Source organism: Cryptotermes secundus, unplaced genomic scaffold (assembly GCF_002891405.2).
Source record: "Cryptotermes secundus unplaced genomic scaffold, Csec_1.0 scaffold115, whole genome shotgun sequence".
In the NCBI taxonomy this organism is placed as follows: domain Eukaryota; kingdom Metazoa; phylum Arthropoda; class Insecta; order Blattodea; family Kalotermitidae; genus Cryptotermes; species Cryptotermes secundus.
Genome location: NW_019721516.1, coordinates 246,627 through 270,775, shown reverse-complemented (window position 1 = coordinate 270,775; position 24,149 = coordinate 246,627). Strand labels below are relative to the sequence as shown.

Sequence of the window (24,149 nt, the reverse complement as noted above, 5' to 3'; positions counted from 1 at the left end):
TTATCACTTATGAATTTTCGGGTCTCATAAAGGAATGGAATTTTTAACTACCTCAGTGACCATCAAGAAACAAAAAGAAAAAAAAATACCAGTTGGATTCAATTACGTAGCATAGAATGAAATGGATGAATTTCATGAACGATGAATAGCAACTGTTTTAAATTAGGTATTCATGACTTGCATAACTCGTTCATCCATCTGGAAAGACTAACTGAAATCAAGACTTATTTTTTTTTCTGTAATGTGAACAGTGTCCTCATTAGACAGACGAATTGGTTCTCTGGAAGGAACTAAACTTATAAAGATTTATTCCTAAATCTTAACAACCTACATTGTGAAGTGAACAAGATTACATAGAAGTACAACCAGCTCCAATACTAGGCCGCTTAAAAACAAGTGGACTTCTTATTAATTCCACCAACATTTTGATTATTTCCATAACAACACAAAAAACTGCTGATTGTGGCATGAGTGGAAGTGGGAAAGCATGACAGGAGCATCTATTCAATAGACTGCATCACTCTTTTGAGAGAAGTCTAATAGGTCTGTGCTGCTCTCAGGCGCATTGTTTATTCACAAAACATTCTAGAACGACAATGACAAGTGCGCCCATTATCCCTAGCACCTCTTACCCTTCCCAGACGCTAACAACATGTTCTTGGGCACAATGCGGCTTAATTCTGTGCCTGCCACTCATTGTTTCAAACCTCTACAACAGCCATAGGCAGCCAAGTGGTTCTGATGGACGGATTAGCCCGCTTCCCTCGCCAAAGCTTATGCAGCCAACATAACATTGTAGTAAGGTGGGATGCATGACAACAAGGGCTTCAAGTTAGTACAATCCTGCCCCACTTTACCCTTGTGATGCAACAGATATAAAATGAACTAAACTTAGAATATTTGATATTGTCAAGTGTATTGGTGACTGTTATATTGGGTCTGGATTGGTGAATCGATTTATTGCATACTCATAAGTCGTAACTACAAATAATTAAAACACTCTAAATTTTATTGTAACTATAACACATAAAAGAAGGTCGTCAGCATCTGTTTGCTTAGTCGTTGCTCGGTCTCTCGAATTCTTACTCTGGATATTTCGATCTCGGACCGACTTAACTTCATGCGGACCGAATATAGAACATTCAATCGGACAGTTGATTCTTCTCTTATTCTCTGTTGCCACGAAATGTGTGTTTCAGCTAGCCGTTGTCTAGCAACAGACGCCTCTGCTGTGCTGTTCTGACTGCACATTTCCGGCATTCAGGCAACATGTCACAATATTTATTTCCATTTCTTTGTTAGTTTTTATTCTTGTTTACTCCTTGTTTCAAAAAAGAATTTACCCGGACTTGAAGCTCTTAAAACTTGTTAAATGCTTTTCCATGGAAATATCTGTATCATGTTGAACCCAACGGAAATTTAGGCAAAATTAATCGGTTTATTAATGTTTGATACGAGGTGATTAAGACGTGTTATTAAATGAATTTAAGTTATACTCGTTTATAGCGGGTTTCGGACTGGTTCTGTAGAGGACCCTGTATTGACAACTAGGCACCATACATCAGCCCATGGTGGGTGCATACGAAATGCTAGTAGGTCAGAATTTTATCGAAAATAAGTACCACACAGCAGTTGAAGAAAATGATGTAATCTTCTGACAAAAGGACTAAGAGCATTCAACTATTTAAGCGCAGAGCCGATTAAAAAGACCAATGATTTAGCGAGAAATTTGTATCCGTCTCGATCCTCTGTTCCTGAATGATGGCACAGCACCCATGCAAGAGTCTCTAAGAGTGGAATTTATGGCATCTTTTGGCAGCTCGCATTTAAACAGGGTACTAAGTTCTTCATAATAATAGCACTAAAAATAATAATGTATGTATGGGACTAGACATGAATGCAATGGGATAGCATAAACCATTTGTTTCTTGTCCTTCCAGCTAGGAATTCTATGTTTGTATTTCACAGTTGTAATTTCCGCCTCAGATCTACTCAGATGTCCAACATTTTGTTTATCTATACGTACTCGTATTATTGATTCTTTTCTTCCTTCTCTTGTGACTTGTGTGGGCAGGAATGACTTTCCCTTCCAACTAAGAGATCTATATCTATATGAGGAGATATGTCTAAACTCGTGTTGCGTGTAGGCTTCATTCACTGAAGATCTGAGTGGAATAAAGCAACTTCCAACTGCAGTGAAATCAGAAGAGCCCTAAGTTTGCAGTACAATTTCCACACAGGCGTAACTTCCTTTTATGTAGAAATACAGAGTCTCTGAAAAACAAACACTCCTGCCGCTCTAAGACTGGGATGTAAACAGACCTGTTCCCTACGGCCCTCACCCTTAAATGTGTGACTTTGATTTCCTCCCTCAATTTTTCCCTGTTATTTATTTCTCTTATCTCTCTCTCTTCTCATTTGCTTTCTTTTACTTATTTTCTGTCCTTCCCTTTGCTTTTTCGCTTAACTTCTTTTACTCCTCTCCTTTGTCTCCCTTCCTCAACATGGCTTCATACAACGTACATCTTAAATGCTTAATTGACAGATAAAGAGAAAGATAAATACAGGTACTAAAGAAAGTAAATTAAAGGCATAACATACGTGTAAACAAAGCAAAAGAATGGACGAGAAAGAGAGGAAAAATGGGGAACGTCGTGGCAAAGAGCTTCTTGAATCGGTTGGAATAAAACTTATTGGACGCCAGAGAAAAAGGAGAGAGAGCAGCCATGGCTCATTTAATGATGCTTTATCAATTTCCTAGTTAATATAATATCAATTTGTAAGGTGAATAATGAAGCATGAATACGAGAGGGTGTGGAAAGAAGCAGCCAAGGCCGATTTTATGGTACTCTTCTGGAATTTCGTTGAAAGGACCGAGGAAAACCTCGGTAAATATGAGTTAGTATAGGAGACCTCACCGGTCACGGTAGCCGAGCGGTCTAAGGCATGTACTGTCTTCGCTCGCTTGGAAACCGGGATCGTGGGTTTGAATTCCATTCAGGGCATGGATGGTTAGTTTGTGTGTGTGCGTTTTCCTGTGTGTTGAGTACAGATAGAGGCCTTGCGACGAGCTGATCACCCGCCCAAAGAGTCCTACCGAATGTGTAAGATCTAGAAAAACCGAAGTGAACGGAGAAGTTCATGGAGGTAGGCCTAGGTCCACTGGGGCTGTAGTGCCAAGGAAAAAAAATAGGACACCTCTTTCTAGATGCCTGAATATGATTATGAAACAGGAATCGCTGCCTTCGTACCTAGAGGAGTTCGGACAGATATCGCTAGTTCTGTTAATAAAACCGAAGAGGATATCTAGCGATACCATATATCAAGTACTGAACACACAATCTCATGTTCAATCTGAGGTTCTAACGGTGGTGACAGTAAGAAACCAGCAGAAACAGACGGCGATCCCCCTTGGCTTGCCGCCCCTTTCTGCTGTTTTTTTGTTTAACTTACTCCTCGACCCTGAAGATGGAGGCGACATAGTCTGGCTGTACAACAGTGTTACAACGCACAAGACCGTACTATCCATTTATTCACATTTTCTTTCAAACGGCACGACAAGGTGAATAGCAAGACAAATTGCTTGGGTAGCTACCGTGCCGTGTTTAGCCGGTGCAGCCTACGAGCTGTACCGGTGTGTAAGGAGAGTGAGTTGAGATGATTTTATGTACAAACCAATTAGCATTTCCTTAATCAGAGCATTCTACCATTCCGAAATCTTTACCTTTAATCGTTTGACACAATCCTGCTCAAATTTGTCTTAAATTTGTATTGTTAATGTGTCACAAAACAGTGTATTTACCTCTTGAAGCAAGTGTGTAACCAGTACTACCAACTTCTCGCAAAATAGATATCCTACAGGAGAAGAAGTGTCCGTCCGTACTCTCGTCATAAGTCTGATACTAATGAACTATTTTAATTCGGTTTTAGTCGCGTTCCTGAGAGTATAACAGTTCTACCATTTCACTAGGGAACGTAAATACAGGGAACTGGTCCTCCAGGTTTGGGGTTGGACGCAAGGCTGACAAACTTTCTCTGCATAAAATATTTTTGTTGCGAAATACAAAGCTCTAATAACTTGAAGGTTTGATTCACGTCCCGTGGTCGGCAATAGATAAATCTAGCAGAATTTTTTAAGCAAGGCTATGGCTCAAAAGGGGCTGTTTTATCAATGATGATTTTCCGGGTGCAAACTAAAATATATTTAGCAAATTAATGTCGGTTTTTGTTACTCCAGTATACATTCTACTTAACATGAAGCTGAAATAAAATTTGATTTTTTAAAAGAAACCCCTCGTCGTACAAATAAGTATGCATATAACATACAATACAGATAGAAATAAAATAAACAATTCTCACTCCCAATATTTCAAATGAAGTTTGGCTTTTGTTTTACGATGTATGAAATAAATTATTCACAGCTCTACAATATGGTATCTACTGTTTTGTAACATTAGGTTTGTGTTTGAGGCACAAGAAAATGTATGGTTCTGAAGTATTCAAAATCGTAGGAAACCCATCTGGAAAATGTGCATAGTGCAAGTTGGAATATGTATGCATGTGATTAGGCAGGCAGTGGGGGCCGTAATTTTGGGCATGGCCATCGGGTTCGTGTGTCTGGAAGACCGGACTGAAAATGAACGTGACAGACGGCTTAAAGTGGCAAAGTCTTCCAGCTGGTGAGGAGTGCAACATGCGTCTATTCGACTTACTCGAATATTACAATCCAATAGACCAAAGGACGATAAGCCTTTTTCTTTTTTTTCAGAAGATCGAAAGACAACAGGGTGATTCCAAAGCGAGAAGATATAGTATTGTGTTCTGAATTATTTAAACTTACAGAGTCGATAATATACACATATTAAAACTATATCATACCTGTAAAATTATAAGTTTAATTTCTAATTCTTGCGTTGTTTGATGACGTTGCTTCAGCTGTATATGTTCACGGTGTCAAATAAGGTATTAAATCACATATGAAGTCTTCAAATCACACGTTAAATCTTTACAGGTTGTCTTTTAGTACTCTTCTTCAACTGCAAACTTCTCGAGACTATCTCCTACCGAGAACTGACTCGTCGCTAAACCGAAAAAAATCTGTCACTTATATAGCAAAGGAACGGATACGCATCACAGGAAACACATGTCACGTGACCACCACCCACCGCTGCCTGACGTCACTGCGGACATGGAAAAAACAGCCTCCTCTATTGTTGCGTGTTGGACCGTGTTTACAGATCTGTTGCATGGCAACGCGTTGATCAAATATGTAATGAATACTGATTTTGTGTACAAGAAAGGTCTCTATTTTCTTAACAACCTTTAAGAAATGGAAATGGATGAAAACTCAAAAAATACTTTGCATCTTTGCATTGTGTCATAAACTGATTTAGCTATGTATAATATTATGCACATTCTTAAAGAAAATATGATAAATTTTAGCTCAAGAATGGAGGCTTACAGAAAGTTAATCTGTGAATCCTTTTATATAAGAATACGGCGGAATTGAAGATGTGAATCAGAGTGTAAACACACTGTGGCGAAGCACATGCCTATTTCAAATAAAACAACAGACGTTTGTGCCGCTCCCACTCGGAGCCGATACGAGTTTTGGGCGAATATCGATTGTGACGCGACCCACCACACATATACAAACCCCAGTCTAAAAACATCTGCTGTCTCCGTGCATTGTATTGGAGACACTCATAGTTCTGTCTTCCTTTCTCAGAGATAAGAACAAGTCTCACCTTAAATAATTTTCTTAAAATATAATAAATCACAATTATAATAGTAAGTACATAATTGTTCATATAAATCGTCACTTTCTTTGTATAGAGTGATTGAAAACTAGCTCAAGACATTAGTAAAAAGAAGTAAAGCTATCCCTGTAACAGGCCGTGAAGGCCCATAGGGTTATGAGACGTTGAGGGTCCCACATTATCTAGATATTCGGCTCAAAGATGGCGGTAAGGTTGTCAGCCTTACGCACCGGCCGCGCTTTACTCCCGAGGAAAATTATTTAATTAATTCCTGGTACTCATTTCTGTTAGAGGCTGAGTCGATCCCAGGGCCATAGTGCGGCTGGAAGGATTAGGTCAATTGAAAAAAATCCAATGACTTCATAGGGACTTGAACCCGCGACCTTCCGGCTTGTAGCACAGTGCCTCAACCAACTACGCTACCGCGTGCACCCGAGTCAAAACATTATAAATTTAATTATAAATGCCTTGTAATTCTTTAAGACCGTCTCTGTGATCTAGTGATCAGAGTTCCTGGCTACAGATCCAGAGGTCCGGGATCGATATCGGGCGCTACCAGATTTTCTGAGAAGTAGTGGGTCTCCAACGAGGTCCACTCAACTTCCTGAGGATAACTGAGGAGCTAATTCAAAGAAATAGCGGCTCTGGTGTAGAAAAACGAAATTATCGGCCGTGGGGATTCGTTGCGCTGACCACGCGACACCCTCTATCCGCTAAAGTTGGCACTAGCTTCACCGACAAGCGGCGGTCTCTCGGTTGGTGTAGTTCCCTTGCGGCCTAAAACCACGGAGTTCGTTTTTTTGTTTGTTGATATTATATTAAAAGAACACGCATGCGACTTTTCAGTCCTTTTTAATTATCTTTTGCCCATCTATATAATATCGAGAGTAAGGCAGAAGTAATCACAATACTTTCCCTTAAATACTTAAAAAATCGCGTTAAAAATACACAAAGTAACGTCCATTTCTATGTACACGTACATCAGACTTCATAAATTTACTTTAGAATTTAATTCGAAATTAAGTTTCTCCGTGCCAACTTAAGGTAGTTTTGTAATTATTTCTTTTTCATGGCCCTATGATCAGAGTAGACCGACCCAAAGAACAGTTATCAGATCAACAAGTATCGGAAAATGAAATGGATAATTTTTGTCAAGGCTATGACATGACAGTATTACATGTAAGCCTAAGAAATATTTTTTTTCTTGGCACTACAGCCCCAGTTGGCCTAGGCCTGCCTCCGTGAACTTCTCCGTTCACCTACGAAATATTAGTGTCAATTAATTCATAGAACTGTTCTATTGTACAATTTTCATGTCAGAGAAAGAAACAGATATGAATGTATCCTTAGTCCTACTTCTCAATTTCGTTGTGTTTTAGTAAACTAAATAAAAGCGACACTCCAAAATAGGCGATAGTTAAAAAGTCTGAGAAATAATTGTGTAATATCAATTGTACGACATAAGTATAATAGTAATCAATTATCATATACCGTCTAACGCAACACAGGGAATGTGTAAGTCGAAGCTACACAGTTCAAGCATAAGGACCATAACCTATTTAAGTTAGTTAGTTAGTTATTGGAGAGGGTGGGTTTTCCCATGCACCGCGACCAGTTTGATCTATTGTGCTTCCCTCTATGATATTCTACCAGTCTCTTTACCCTACCGATAAATGGTGCGTCCCATCAGTCCCGCCGAGCAAGCGAGTTCGGCCACTTGCTTAGCGGTGTCTATAATGCTTCCCCCATCTATCAGAGGCCTTAGAGACTATTGTTGAGCGGGAAACGTCCTGGAATTTGGCTCAGTGATCCCCTTTGGGGATATGAGGTTCTTTTACGTGCCGTAAAGTTACGACACGGGACACACAGCTTAAAGTCCCTCCCGGAGGACTTGTTCCCTGAATTTTTCCGCCCTTAAAAATTCGACGACCTCCGCCGGTTATTTGAACCCGCGTACCACGAGTCATGAGGTGGGAACGTTACATCTAGACTACGGAGGCCGCTTATTTAAGCTAACAAACATCCATCAGTCCCTTCACAAGCGCCACACACATTATCACCTTCGCTACCCAACACCCAGCAACAAGCTGAATAAGGGATCATACCCTTGTAGCTCCAGGATCGTTTATCCTAGTTCATTCCAGGGTTGTTCAATTTCACTTAATCCACACACCAACTTCATTTTATACGTAGATTTTATCCATGTTAATACTCGCATCAAACAGAAATCATTGTAAATATAGGCCCATATGAGAGGTAAAGCGTTTTGCAGTCCAACAAAGCACTTGTTAAGCATTTGTATTCACCTGATGATGACCGGATGAAATGGTCGAAACATGTTGTGATTTTAATAAAATAAATTCAATGTTATACATCCTCTGTGTTGCGTCAGACAGGACATGATATTTGATTAGTTTGATCACGCAACAGGATGCTTTCCATAAAGATAAGCAAGTAAGTAAGTAAAGTAAAGCTATCCCTGTAACAGGCCGTGGAGGCCCATAGGGTTGTGAGATGTTGAGGTTCCCACATTGTCTAGACAATCGGCTCATAGGTGGCGGTAAGGTTGTCAGCCTTACGCGCCGGCGGCCCTTTACCCCCAAGAATATTCCTGGTACTCATTTCTGTTAGAGGCTGAGTCGACCCCAGGGTCATAGTGCGGCTGGAAGGATTAGGTAATTTAAAAAAATACAACTCATCGGGGTTTGATCCCGCGACCTTCCGGCTTGTAGCATAGTGCCTCAACCAACTACGCTACCGCGTGCCCCCATAATGATAAGTATGATAATATATTGCTTTTAATTTGTCATTTTAACGAATAAGATGCAATTTTTTAATAAAAATTATAATTAAATTAATATTATTAGTGAATTTTATATATATAAAGTTAGAGCCGCACACGTAAGTGAGGAAGATAACTTAGTAACAGTAGGAGATAAAATGATATCTTTATCAGAGACAGTGTACTGGACCATTCAATGAAAAATAAGGGGAACTGGAAATCAGGTGAAGACGACACGAACTGCGAAAACGCGTCCCTAATTCTGCAAAACACGTACGTATCTTTAAGTTTTGAGACTATACTCTGGTATGCACCCCTCTCTTTGGTAGATTTAAGTTGAATTTAGGGAATTTGTGATGGGCGTATACGATTGCCTTCTTGACTAGGGGCTGTAAGATTCCTTGTAACACGAGTATCTGATACACGTACCTGGTTCTATGGCACAAAATCATAACCGGGAGAGTAATTTTTAATTGCTATAATATAGGAACAACTTGTGCATTCAATTACAGTTCAATTCACTTGCGTCCTTTATTGAAAATGTGGCACGAAAAATCAGTGGCTGGATTTTGGAAGATTTATTATAGAAGTTCGAAATTAATTAATCCACTGCCACCTTAAATAAAAACCTGTACAATAAACTATCACAATTTTCAACAAATCGGCTTTCTTCACGTATTTTGGAAAGGAAGAAAGAATTTCTTACAGGAAATTTGTGTATTTCCCAATGCTTCTTGAGACTTGACTTTGTACAATGGAGTTTCTACCCTTGCTTAAAAATTTTGGACGCAGGACTTATTAGTATTGCTTATTATAGATAATTAAAAACAATATGTGTGACTATAGACGGGGTTTGGATTAGTAAATATATTTAATGATCACTTATAGGTCCTAACTACAAATACCTATTGTACTATCGCTATTTCCACAATTTACAGTTCAGTAGATGACGCCGTCTAATGTTCTCAATCTGTTACTTGATGTTTCCTGATAACGGCTCAAATAATGCATATTCTTCTGCCTCAAGACTCAAGTCCTGTCTTCACAGATTCCCAAACAGAACGGACTCGTTCGTCCAATTTTCTTTCCTTAAATTCCTCGGTACGGACCGAGTAGAAAACTCGTTCCCCAAAGTACCTCTGTTGTTGCGAATCGATTAGTTGCTCTGGGAACGTGTTTACCGAGCCGTTGGCCAGAAATGGCCCTAGTATCTCCGTCAATTTCGTGGTCGTCGCATATTAACGGCTCTACACGCTATAATATTAAATTTTACAAAACACGGTTTCAAAACTTAGTTCGACATTTATCAGTGAAGTGATAGGAGTGACAAGTGGTCAATTTTTGATAGAATAAGAAAATTGACACAATAATGCCCGAGTTATATCTCATTTTATTTTTTCTTTGATTTAATATGGTAGGGCTAAGGAGTTCCGTGCAGTCACAGAACAGCTGAAGATGTGAGAACTGCTTAGTAACTCTGATTTATCGTTCTGCCTTACTGTTTCAGTGGTTAAGGCTCCCAGTAGGTCCAGATCTCTTAGGTCTATTTCTATGCATATTGTGGCGCTTCACAATGTCGAGAATCAGAAAATGAAAACTTGTGGTAAACCCTTGTCTTCCTCCATTACCATAAAATACAATTACTGAAGAAGTAAAATTGCGGATGATGAGAAAATTAAACGGTCCATCATAAAAGTCTCACAAATGAAGAGTCTCTCTGTAACTTAACAAAAAATGACACTCATAATTTAATGTACAGCACAGTAATAGAGTTAAATGTCAACCGGTGCATTTGATTAACATTCTTTTTCAGTATTTTATGTTTTGCTGCCCTGCACGAATCCAAGTAAAACCCCTGACAATTTATTAATCTGGATTAAGATATGTTTTGTCAGTCACAAATATATTATCGTCTTTCGTAATAAAATTGAAAAAATTGCGAAGGGTAGACCCTAAATAGATGAACTGCATACATCACGAATTTCATGTAAATATCTGAAGGCCCTTTTCTCGCGGAATTAATACTTTCACATATATTATTTGGTTATTTATATAAAGTTGCAGTCCATATCTACAAAATTAAATCAGTATTGTGTTTAATTAATATATTTCATTATGGATTCCAGATATAAAATTTTATAAGAATAGTTGTCGACAAGATCGAAGCAATTTCATGCATGTAAACTGTCTGGAAGTTTTGGGAAATACGGTATATCTAGAACTTGCGCATTGTTTTCAAACCTCTACACGAAGTGACTGAAGCTAACTCTTTATAATGAGCCCAACAAAATACGCGTCTCACGCTTCAACCGAGGAGGGAAACGGATCCAGCTTCCGAAACATTGTGTTCTATTGTGCTTTTTTAGAGTGCAAGACGGTGGGCAAATTCCAAACGCCCGGTAATCCTCTACATGCAAGTTTCACCGGATATATTGTCATGTATTTTGGGGTTTGTGTCTATACAGGAGTACGGATTGATGAATCGGATTTATTGACCACTTGTATACACCATTAGGAACTGAACATTATAGATCACTGACACACACGGACTAGTTTCTTCAGTCTATTACAGTTTTCAGTAGCCGTTTCCTGGCAAAGGCTTCTGCCGAGGGACATTCTTCAGCTTTCCTCTTGTCACAGCCGCTCGTGCAGAACTCCGTCAACTAACAACTCGACTGTATCCCAGGCTGGCGGCCATTTCACACCAACCTACTAGTCCTCTCTTCACAGACTGAGTTCCAACTAAAAACTGAACCCTCTCACTCACCAGCCGGCTATTTCACTTCACTTCACTCAACTGCTGACAAATCTAACTGCAGCTCGGTTGATGTCCTCCTTATATAACGCCGGGGCGGGCACAATAGAAAACACCGCCTTCAACAATCCTTCTACTGTTGTCATAGGCGGTTGCCTAGCAATAGACTGGATATCGTTTCCGCGAGAACGTGTTTACCGACTCTTACTTAGAAAAGGGTGTTTTTGTTTATCCGCCTATTGTATAGCAAGGGCTGTACTCAGCCGTTTCGAGGTCTCTGCCACGAAATGGGTCTATACGCCATAATATGTCCCATGGCATCTCAGTAAATCTTGAGAAAAGAGTTTAGAAATTTTTGTTGTATAAACATATACACGTATATATATACTGCCATTTCTGTTGTTTGAAGTCTGAAGTAATCGTAGGAAATGTCAATTTTTATCACAGGAGAGAAACCCCGAGATTTATTTTGTGACAGGAAATTCATGTATTTACGCTTCTCAGCGCACAGAATTCTGGTCCCTGCCAACCCCCTGCTTCCATTCACACGGCAGTACACTACACGCCTAACATAAGACGACTGTTATGAACTCAACTACTGTACCATCGACACACAGATGCATCTCCCCTCAATACTACTTCTAATGGATCACTATTCACTGAGTTCATGGAGTAATCCTTCCTGAGAACTACTTACCAACTAATAGCAAAGAAATTCCCCACGCTATATGGAACTCGAAAGTTCACTATACTATTTACAAGAACACGCCACTGGACATAATCCAAAGCCAGAAGAATCCAGTTCAGACTCTCTATTTTAATATTATTCTTTCTCTGCTTACGTCTCCTGATCGATATCTAAAATTCAGAATTTTAGTTTATATTTTGTAGGCATATCTAATCTATTACATACGTGCTACATTTCTTACCCATCTTATCTTCCTTTATTAATTCACCCTAATGATGATTAACCACTCTTCTATATGTAGATCTACAGGAAAGTATATAAGTACCAGGCATCCTCTGTGGGGATCTAGGAATAAAATGTGCAGTTGTTTTCAATAGCGTACCTAATAAGGAAGTTCTACTAAGCAGGATTAGGATCTGAGGTCCTCATTGCGGTGGCTATGAAGAGTTCTGTCTTCTGGGATATAGCGCTGTGTAGGATCTGAGGTTCTCACAGCGGTGGCTATGAAGATTTCTGTCTTCTGGGATATAACGCTATGCAGGATCTGAGGTGGTCACAGTTGTGGTTATGAAGAGATCTCTCTTCTCCGATATAGCGCTATGTAGGATCTGAGGTTCTCACAGCGGTGGTTATGAAGAGTATTGTCTTCTGGGATATAGCGCTATGTAGGATCTGAGGTTCTCACAGCGGTGGTTATGAAGAGTATTGTCTTCTGGGATATAGCGCTATGTAGGATCTGAGGTTCTCACAGCGGTGGCTATGAAGAATACAATCTTGTGGGATATAGCACTGTGTAGGATCTGAGGTTCTCACAGCTGTGGTTGTGAAGAGTTCTGTCTTCTGGTGCATAGCGCTGTGTAGGATCTGAGGTTCTCACAGCGGTGGCTATGCAGAATACAATCTTGTGGGATATAACGCCGTGTAGGATCTGAGGTTCTCACAGCTGTGGTTATGAAGAGTTCTATCTTCTGGTGTATAGCGCTGTGTAGGATCTGAGGTTCTCACAGCGGTGGCTATGCAGAATACAATCTTGTGGGATATAACGCCGTGTAGGATCTGAGGTTCTCACAGCGGTGGCTATGAAGAATACAATCTTGTGGGATATAGCGCCGGGTAGGATCTGAGGTTTTCACTGCGGTGGCTATGAAGAGTACAATCTTCTGGTGTATAGCGCTGTGTAGGATCTGAGGTTCTCACAGCGGTGGCTATGAAGAGTTCTGTCTTCTGGTGTATAGCGCTGTGTAGGATCTGAGGTTCTCACAGCGGTGGCTATGAAGAATACAATCTTGTGGGATATAGCGCCGTGTAGGATCTGAGGTTCTCACTGCGGTGGCTATGAAGAGTACAATCTTCTGGAATATAGCGCTGTGTAGGATCTGAGGTTCTCACTGCGGCGGCTATGAAGAGTTCTATCTGCCAGGATATGACGCCGTGCAGTCTCAGAACTCCCAGAAGGCAGAAATATTGCGAGTTGTACTAAACTTACTTACTGAAATATTTCCTGCATCCCAACACTGTAGCTAGGCATTATTATCGTCTATTATGTAACATTAATTATGCACCGGGCCCTGCGACGTATGGGGAAGTTGTGATAAAGCGCTACACATTCTTAGTCTCAGAACTAATTTGTTGTGAGGGCTTCGTTGCAAGTACCAACCAATTTACCCTCGACAGAAAGTCTAGATCTCGTTGGATATGGGGCTTAATAGGTCAGAGAGCCAGTTTTGATGCAGTTGTGAAGATACATAGGTGTCATCTATATTCGGCCCAATAGCGGATAAAAGTTAAAATCAAACTTTATGAAAAATTGTGAAAATCTGGGGACCATTACGATCAGTTTTTATTATTTTATTCGCATCACGGAAGAGTTAGAGAAACTAGACTAGTATCCAATGTTTTAGAACACTCAAAATGCAGATTTTACACACAAATAAAATGGCGAAGATTTACAATAAATATATATTGTGATATGATATCATGATCTGTCGTAAGGCAATGGCTGTGTAAACATATTTCCGCGACAACAGACACGCATGCAACAAACTGTTGAAAGCGGTGACTTCTGTGCAGTCCTCCCCGAGGCTATATAGCGAGGGTCGTTTGGAAAAGGAAGTGATGGTTAGTAATACCATGAGTTAATTTTGAAATGGTAGCCAGCCAGCAAAAACGTAAGCATGACAGCAGAAGAATCTCCATTGTTGGGAACAGTTACCTAGCAACGGATGGTGAAGACACAGAAGCCGTAATGTTTGGAGTAGTGAATTTTAGAGTGAGTAGATCAGTGAATATCTTACAGTTATTTGTAGTTACAAGTTATAAATATTCAGTAAATCCAATAACCAATCCAAACCCCGTGTCTGATCAATAACATGTGACAATATTTAGACAAGAGGACATATGCATACAACAACGTATGCAAGGCAATATTATACCGATGTAAAAAATAAATGGATTGTTATTACAAGAAAATTGTGTAGTCTTTGGCGCGTATTGGCCTAGAAGGCAGACAAGACCCAGCGTGTTGGAACTGAGGTCCATCATTCACTTGTTGCGCCTCTTCCCATATTTGTTATATCAGGGGCGGAAAACTTTCCAATGAAGGAACTCACTTCGTTGAAAAGACGCTTGTATACGCTCCATACCACTAGTGCAACGTGTCAACGTAGTTTGTTTTATTAAATATGACAAGACAGATTAATGAAGTCTGTCTTCGAGGAAAGACGCGATCCGCGGGGGGGGGGGCGATATAGGCCGTCTCTGTCTTACATAGTCTCTCCTATTACGAAAGAATGTAGTATGTTTCTTTTTGCACCTGCGTAAACACAGCATCTGCAGTTTGTTCGGAACGTCGTTCACGATTTCATCACCATAATAATACTGCCATGTGTCCGGGGTTCCGTGACTAATAATAAAGGGTTATAGATTGAATGAATGAATTTATTGGCACTTATAAATTTAGGCAGTTCGGGACTACGGGCAATACAGCACTGTCGCTATTCTACACACTTCCAGGTCACCGTTACACAAGCACTAGGATTCTCCGTCTTCACTAGTCGTATCCTGCCAACGGCTTTATCACAGCCTCACTGTTACTTAAACTCACACATGGCGTCTTCTTGGCACAGTCTAATTCCTTTCTTGCAATTTCCTGCAGCGACCAACTCTAAAGAATCCACCCAATTCTCTTCCGAATACTGTTCTGTACTCTTACAGTTCTGAACTCCCAATTCCAATTCTCTAATTCCCCTAGCCAAAGTCAAAGTCAGTTACTTTACGAATGGCGGTTTACCCGCCAATCAGTATGTCTTGGCGTCAAGCCCCTTGAGACCGACTACCAGAGATTTTTTAACTGAACCCTTGAGGTAATAGTCCTTATGCAGCATCCTCTCTGACGAGAAGATTGGTTTTCTCCTATAAATAGGTTTGTTATTGAAAAGTCTTCCTTTTTCACCGCCCACAAGCCCTCTGTCAGTACAGACTTTACAGAGCAGATCATGGCTATCTTACGTATCGTATGCTACAACGGCATCTTATTCACTTGAAAGGTCATAATCTTGACCACCGCCAGGTTTTGCCTCTTATATTTTTTATGTCCGGCTTCATCTCGTCCTATACTGAGAACATTTTCATTCTCATAATTTTACATGACTTTTGCTTGTCCCCTTAGCTACAAACAGACTCATGTTATACAGCCTTCGGTCGGACCTTATAGAAAACATCGTCTTCTCTTCGCGAGTATTGTTATGTTACCTAACAACGCGTTGTAGCATGATCCACAGACAACACAGCTCCTATTGTTGCGTGTTCGTTAGAATGTGTATACTGAGTCGTTGCCTAGCAATGGGTCGATATGCAACAATATGTAGTGAAGAGCACAAACAAACTAAGCCTGACTCAACGATCTAACTTAACCGGACCTAACCTAATATAGTATAACCTAAACGGTCTGAACCGCTACTAAGCCGTTATAATGCATTTTGTTTCTTGAGTCCCACTGGTCGTTTTATCAACTTTCATATTCCGACCATAGTAATGTGAATCAGTAATGGCAGCCTGGATAGCTCTGTCGGTATAGTGACTAGCCTTTGGGCTGGCTCGGGCAATGAACACATCGGTGGACGACTGGGCAAGCCCTCAGTAGATATGAACTAGAAGTTGAATATTTCGAAAACAGGTTGACAGCCAACATTGCACGAAGAGAAGTGTTCAGCTACTAATGCAATGAGAGAAATTACCTTGGAATTTAACTTAACAGAAACCCTCAGAAGCGCAGTTTGACTCTAGCAGACCTGGAGATTGAGCGAAAAGAGAGAAGCCGGGCTAGGCCTCTTTCTCTAATTAGTTCTGGTCCCTCCATAAAGTTAAAACACGTGATTACTTATGGCTCTATTGTGTAAACGGTCTCCCTGAATTGTATAAAATAATAACTGTGCCCAAATCACTATACTGATGGAAGTGTTGAAACCTAACAGAACAGGAGGGTTGCCGAATTTAGGCAGCTGAAAAAATGTTCCTGAAGTCTGTTGCAGATTATAGGAGAACAGGCAATATCACAAACCAAATAATCAGAAACGAAAAAAATTATAGTTTATACTTACTTACTCATGGAGCTGAGCCCTTCTGGAGGAGCCGTCAATTCTGCAGTTACTCAAGAATTTTCCAGAATTTTATGGGACCAGAAGGTTCATTACCGTATTCACAAGAGCTATCCACTTGTCCCTATCCTGAGCCAGATCAATCCAATCCATCCCATCCTATCTCTCTAAGATCCATTCTAATATTGTCCAACCACCTACGTCTTGGTCGACCCTGTGGTCTCTTCCCTTCCGACTTTCCAACCAATATCCTATACGCATTCCTCGTCTCCCCCATTCGTGCTGCATGACCTGCCAATCTCATCTTCCTTGACTTGGTCATTCTAATTATACTAGGAGAAGAGTACAAGTTATGAAGCTCCTCATTATGCAATTTTCTCCAACTTCCGGTCACTTCATCTCTCTTGGGTCCAAATATTTTCCTCAACACCCTGTTCTCAAATGCTCTCAGTCTATGTTCATCCCTTAAAGTAAGAGACCAAGTTTCATACCCATACAGAACAACAGGCAAAATTATAATTTTGTATATTCTAATTTTTGTTTTTGGACAAAAGACGAAAAGACAGAAGGTTCTGGACTGAATAGTAGCAAGCATTACCCGAGTTCAATCTCCTCTTAATTTCCTCCTGAATCAGGTTTCGATCTGTTATCGTTGTTCCCAAATATCTGAACTGTGCCACATTTTCAAAACATCTGTTTCCTATCTTTATGTAATGATTTTGCCCTGCATTTTGGTGACGAGACAGTAACATATACTTAGTTTTCTCTGTGTTTGCTTCTAGACCAACCTCTTTACTTGCGTCACTTAAAGTTTGTGTGCTTTTCTTTATGGTACGTACATTATCACCCAGTAGATTCACATCATCGGCATAGGTCAACAGCTGATGTGTCCCGTTTAATTTCAGTCCCACCTGGATTCCCTGGACCATCCTAATTGCATATTCTAAGGCAAAGTTGAAAAGGAGTGGCGATAAAGCATCTCCTTGTTTTAGACCATTCTGGTTAGGAGATTTATCAGACAAACGTTTACCGACATGGACTTTACTATACGTTTCGTTTAAACACATTTCAATCAACCTAACTAGTTTCATAAGTATCCCAAACTATATTAGAATGTTGTACAATACTTCCCTCCTAACTGAATCATGGGCTTTCTTGAAGTCTATGAATAGCCGATGTACTGTCTCATCGTACTCCCATTTTTTCTCCAATATCTGACGAATGCAAAAGATCTAATCCGTAGTTGATCTGTTACGTCGAAACCCATACTGATGATCCCCAATAATTTCATCTACATATGGATTTAACTTTGAGAGAAGAATATTGGATACAATTTTATATGAAGTTGACAGCAGTGATATTCCCCGATAATTACTACAGTCAGTTTTATCACCCTTCTTGTGAACTCGTACAATAATAGACTCCTTCCACTGATCAGGCAATTTTTCCTTATGCCAAATGGAAGTAATTAGATTGTGGATCTTAGAACGTAATATTTCGCCTCCTGCTTGAATAAGTTCTGCCGGAATTTAGTCACTACCTGGCGATTTATACCGTTTCAATTTTGCAATAGCACTTTCAACTTCAAAAGTGCTAGGATCAGGTATTAACGGCTCAGCTGTATGGATTTCTGTCTGCCTAACATCACTGACCCTATGTACATTCAATAACTGAGAGAAGTAGTTCCTCCACCTATTCAAAATGTTGTGGGAATCTGCAAGCAGATCACCATTCTCATCCTTCACTAAGAAGTTACTGCTAGGCTGGTAACCCCTCTTAAAACCATTTATTCCTCTATCAAGATGTCTAATGTTCTTGTTCTTACTGTTCAATGCAAGCTCATCACTTTTGTCTTTCAGATATTCCCTCTTTTGTTCCTGAAATGCCTGCTGGTTTCACGTCTTATATTGTTCAGATTATCCCCATTTAACTCTCTTGGATCCTATAACCATTGCAATTTGGCCTACTTTCTTTGATCTAATAATTTTGAGCACCCTTCATCAAACCATGGCTTATGCTTCTTCAGTTCATAATAACGTAGACTCTCTTTGGCAGACATTTTTATATTCTCTCTAATAGTTTCCCAAGCTTTATTAACATCCACCTCAGTGTCCAAGTTTTCCAAAGCCATGAACTTATTTGAGATTTCAACACAATACTGCTCTTTACCTTCTATCTCATTTAATTTCTTGAGATTGAACCTCTCCATATGAACTCTGCGTGTTTTTGTTTGCTCACTGCCAGTCTTTCCCTAACCTTTGCCACCACCAGGTAGTGGTCAGTATCACAATCTGCTGCCCTGAACGATCGGACAATATCCTAGACAAAATACCCACCGAGCGACCGCCGCTTATCGGCGAAGTTACTACCAACTTTAGCTGATAGAGGGTGTCGCGTGGTCAGCGAAACGAATCTCCACGGCAATTATCTCGGTTTTCTAGACCGGAGCCGCTATTTCCTTGAAATATCACCTCAATTATCCTCACGAGGCCGAGCGGACCCCTTTCCAGACCCACTACATCTCGGAAAATCTGGTAGCGACGGGAATCGAACCCGGGACCTCTGACCATTAGACCACAGAGTCGGTCGGTATAGTTCGCTTGCAGACTAAAACAACGGAGTTTGTTTGTTTGCATCCTAGACAAACTAGTTGAACATGAAAAGCACTGGCCTCACCAGATGGCAGGAATTACTCTTAACGCAACCATATGAGATAAAAGATAACAGAAGAAAAGGTAGACCGTACAAACGACAGAAGAACTAATTGCGATTTGAACCTTGGTGTCGGAACAGTCTACTAATCCTTAGAGATGACAATAATTTTGGGTACATCCTTCGCGCTAAACATTTCGGATGGTAAATGTTCTTGGGTTAGGTAGTATTTCCAGCAACGTGCGTTGATAATCCGCTTGGGGGTGCGGGAGGGCGGAGCCCTGAGCTGGCATCGGCTGGGTGATCTTAGAGAAAGCTGTGAGCCTCTCTTGAGGGTAGCGCGGATAATGCAGCTAGACAAATTCGTCACCCGGGTAGCCCACTCATGTTTAATGACAATTCCAAGCACATCTGGGCTATTTCATTCAGAACTGAGGTCAAATGCAGAACACTATGTAATCTGACAGGTCACTTACAGCGGTAACGCGTCTTACTCGTACTCCGACGGTACTATGTTCGTGTCTCGGAATGACAATCTGCTATCCTCATGTTCACGTAGCTTTAGTCAGTCCCTCGAGACGGCTCTCTCAGGGCTTTAGTCAAGCTAGGAAATTCTAGGGCGGTGCCCCGATGCGTTTGTGACTTCCAAGGAACCGCCCTGCCATATCTTTTGTAGAAAGTGATATCAAACATAGGCGACGCAGACTAGGGTTAAGGCAAATGTGAAGTTCCTCCCCCTTCCTCAAATATAAGACACGCCCCTCAGAGAGAATAGGAATTTGTTTGCACTGTAATTAAAAGTTTTATACACAATCCAATGCAAGTACTGTGTAGTTGAATTGCAGGGCTCCTTATCTGAGGTGAAAGCATTACCCTCTCAAAGCACATACATTACCCAGCCTTTCTGTTTTTCACAAATAGTGTAAAGCTATCTGAAAGCGGCCTGGTGTTTCTTTGAAGGCAGAAATATGCGCCCCACAATAGGATCTCGGCCCTCATATATAATATAAAAGATTTAAATAATTTAAAGATCTTGCTTCTTTCGTGACAAACATTACTTAAGTAGGCCATACAAATGCCGCATACGGTACGTGAGTTTCCTTTTTTTCTTATTGCTATTGGGGTGGAACTAAGTCCCTTGTACTGATGCCATTTCTGGCCTATTGTACCAGCCCCAGAATATATAACCTCAATGTCTTGTACCGTTTCCTCGTCTGCAATTCTTGACTAACAAACAGAATTTGATACTTGAAGGGCTATGTAGGTAAGTTTGATATCTGTCTCCGTACCATATTTCAGGTGCCTAGTGGTTCATTAGCTACTGCTATCAAATTATAAGTTACAGAAAATTTTCACAGTGAGGCCATATTGTTACTTCTTCAAAATCATTATTGTAACAAAGTTCCAAGTGTTAAAAAGTCTATTATAATATATCATTTCAGTACCCAAGCGTGTAGCGTTAGTGTTACTCCACTTAATAAGTTCGCGCGTCCGCCATACCGTTATTATTGAATGCCGGAAAATAAAACTTATGGCCTCGGAATCGCATCTAATGTCATATGGTTCATACCAAGCTTCGTGAAAATTGATTAATATGTTCGAAATTCAAAATTTGAAAAACACAGACACACATAGATAACAGATATTGTACCTAAATTGTTTCCTTTGGCTAAGATTTTAATATCTCGTAAGATTTGAGGCTTTCACGGCGGTGACTATGAAAAAAGCAGTCTTCTGGGATTTGACACCGTGTATAAGTGGTGTTAACCGACGTTTCGGAGGAACGTATCGCCTCCATCTTCAGGGTAGAAGAAAATATAAGAATTCTGCAAGCGAAGAGACCGTGAGAACCGGTGTCTGCTTTTACCGGTTCTCACGGTCTCTTCGCTTGCAGAATTCTTATATTTTCTTCTACCCTGAAGATGGAGGCGATACGTTCCTCCGAAACGTCGGTTAACACCACTTATACACGGTGTCAAATCCCAGAAGACTGCTTTCTTCATTTTAATATTTCCCTTTCTTCTTCAGATGTTCATAGAAAAGCTCACTCCCTGAAAGATTCTTCTCTCGTTTCCCTATGTTTAGAGCCACGAAACAGAAGTGGAAACTTAACCCAATTAACATTACATATATTTACTAAAAGCGGCTTTTAAGCAGGACAAAACATGACCACAGAGGCTCATAAATGTAATAATGAACGACAACTGTGTTTTGCTAGTAACAGACTGACGTGGCTCAACATGCAATTCGATTCATAATTTCCGGCAGTCTATATTTGCAGAACGTAGTCGTGATCGGAAAGAGCCGTTCAGGAACTGAGATAACAGTAAATGTTCTCTTTCCTCTGTTAGAGACATTGACGGAAATATATTAGCATGAATATACTTGGATATACAAGTTTTAATATATGCAACTTATATTAAATTTCACAAAAATCTCTCAAGTAAACACCTACTTGTTTTGTTACGAGACGACTTTACCTGACAGACACACACACACATATATATATATTGAGGTTACCTGGAAGGGATAAGGGTAATAAGAAATAAGTATTGATTGTATATTGGTAATCATTTAACTAATTGTATGGGTATGTAAGCAGACTGTATGAAGTGTAACTAGACCACAGGATGTAGGATGTGGAGGGGAAAACACATTGCGAGTAAAGTTGGAAGGTAGACCACATCGACTTCCTGTGCAGGAGGGTTAACGACGGATGTTGCGGTGACAAGTAATAGTACTAAAGATGAAACTTGGAATAAATGGCATGAGGAGATGAGTTGTATATCCCATGACGTATGAATGATGTCAAGCAGTCACTTGTCAGTTTAGGAGACGAAAGATGATAAGGAAGATGGCCGTCCAATTGTAACTTCTGTTACAAAGTGCCTGGGGAAAACAGAGAGTATTTAAGGTTTATGAAAAGGAAGTGAGAGACTTCTTGACAGTCGAGACAAGTGCTTTGAGATAGATAAACGGTCCATCCTCCAGGGGGAACCGCTACACCTAGGCGGCAGGCAACAGGAGTAGGCCGACCACAGACCTCTACAAGTGTCACGCATCACCATGTTCACCACCAACAAAGTTGCTGTATTTTGTAAGTAGAGATCTGTTTGTCACAGCCTGGCCAATTAACCTCAGCAGAGAGGAGAAGTGATTGCAAGTAGGCAAGATTTAATTAAACCAATTATGTTAATTTGTTGAGTAATAAATGTTACTTTCTTCCTTTGGGTTTTAAAAGAGAAAGGTGTTTCATTATGACTTGGGAAGGGACATTACACTAGGGACATATCCTCGACCAGGTACCCTAGACAGCACCCATCCTGGCATCATAACAGTTTCGTGTGGACATACAGGTCAAAAACAAACTCCGTGGCCTGTAGTCCGCAAGCGAACTATACCGACCGAGCTACCGCCGCTTGGCGAAGTTAGTGCCAACTTTTATGGATAGAGGGTGTTACGTGGTCAGCACAACGGATCCCCACGGCCGTTAATCTCAGTTTTCTAGACTGGAGCAGCTATTTCCTTGAAATAGCTCCTCAATTATCCTCACGAGGCTGACATAGACTTACCAGCAGATATAAAAATCGAAAGCTTTCACGAAGCCAGCTAGTAATCAAATGTTCGCATAACAGTTTGAGTTCGTAGCCTTGGGATATTTGGAACTGCATCATACCCTACCCCAAATTAACAACTTTATAGAACTTCAAATGCTTTTTTACCATTCTCTTTGAAATGGACATGCAGAAGCAGTTTGTGCCAGTGTGCTCTGCATCGTCATTTCGTAGTCTGCCTCTACTCGCTTCCAAACACGTTGTTGACTTCCTGCATCAATGTATCAATGTGCTGTGAAAAGTCAACTAAACTTCAGAGGAGACTAGAAACCGGTAAAACGTCTTCGAATTCTGGCTCCTTTATTAACGAATATACTGATACTAATTTTCACTGTGGCGAGTTAGTCTCACAGTGGGAATATATTTAACTTAAATATGACACTTCAAGTAATATGAAAGAAATGACATTCGAGGGCCACTGAAGCGTGTCTGAATTGAACAACAGATGATAGACATTCTGCTTACCCATCAAGACGTTCCGGGCAAGAATGCAGGCTAGGAAATCCACTGTCTTCGCTGAGGTTTCGTAGTTTCAGTTCCTCCGGCATAAATGCCGGAAAGTGTCTTACTCCATTTAGTTCCAGCCTGTAAGCACCAAAAATACGGATGGATAATGTTACTCTCTGTCCGAATTAAATTAATTGAAAAACACCTTTGTATTTCCCATAAATTCGGCATATTTTTCTTCTGCATAATTTGAAGCTGCACGTGATACGACAAAATGGCGGACGCATATTTATATGAAAAATCGATATGGTCGACTCTAACATTATGATTTTCCCCATTCGATTTAATCGAGCTTAACATTACAAATTTCAAATTGCATCACAAAATCTTCCACTCAGATTTCTGCAATTAACCAGCTAGAATAAAGCTAATATTTCGTATTTTACATTAGGAAATTCTGCAGTTGATGTAATGTCGTTAAGACACGAAATGTTCTACTAACAGAAATTGGTTTGTCTGTGTGTTACAGCGGGGACCAATCTAGTGGGGAAATTCACGCAGAGTGTTCGTCGAATAGTCCAAGATGTCAAGGACGAAGGAACGTCTAGTAAGTATTGGTGTAAAGCACCGAAACGTCGACCTTAAATCTCAAGAATAAGTCCCCATGCTTTTAGCGCAAACACCATAAAAACAACAGTGGAAATTATTTATCTTCTTGAAATCTTACGCCAATTAATTTGCATCTCTTTTCAATTACATCCTAAGGAAATTTGAAACATAATCATCTGCAGTAAGTAAAAATTTTCATGGAATGTTATTCTTAAGATCTTACCCTAGGATCCATAAAGCATTTTCAT

At 40.2% G+C, this 24,149-nt stretch overlaps 2 protein-coding genes across 5 annotated transcripts in view; one reads left to right on the top strand and one right to left on the bottom strand.

The window, feature by feature from the left end:
• The window catches only part of LOC111875422, a 202,396-nt gene that overhangs the window by 165,471 nt on the left and 12,776 nt on the right, over positions 1 to 24,149 (top strand). For 2 of the 3 annotated variants that reach the window (XM_033755806.1, XM_023871666.2), the window contains exon 3: positions 23,822 to 23,899. In XM_033755806.1, coding sequence (XP_033611697.1) covers positions 23,822 to 23,899 — 78 coding nt within the window. Of the gene's footprint in view, positions 1 to 22,195; positions 22,329 to 23,821; positions 23,900 to 24,149 lie in introns of those variants that run through there. The other variant, XM_023871667.2, reaches the window with a different exon arrangement.
• Positions 1 to 24,149, bottom strand: part of LOC111875421 — an 85,820-nt gene that overhangs the window by 59,410 nt on the left and 2,261 nt on the right. For both annotated transcript variants that reach the window (XR_004514194.1, XM_023871665.2), the window contains exon 2: positions 23,311 to 23,430. Coding sequence is in view for 1 of the 2 variants with exons in the window: in XM_023871665.2 (XP_023727433.2) it covers positions 23,311 to 23,314 (4 nt within the window). In the remaining variant the exon portion in view is untranslated. The remainder of the gene's footprint in view (positions 1 to 23,310; positions 23,431 to 24,149) is intronic.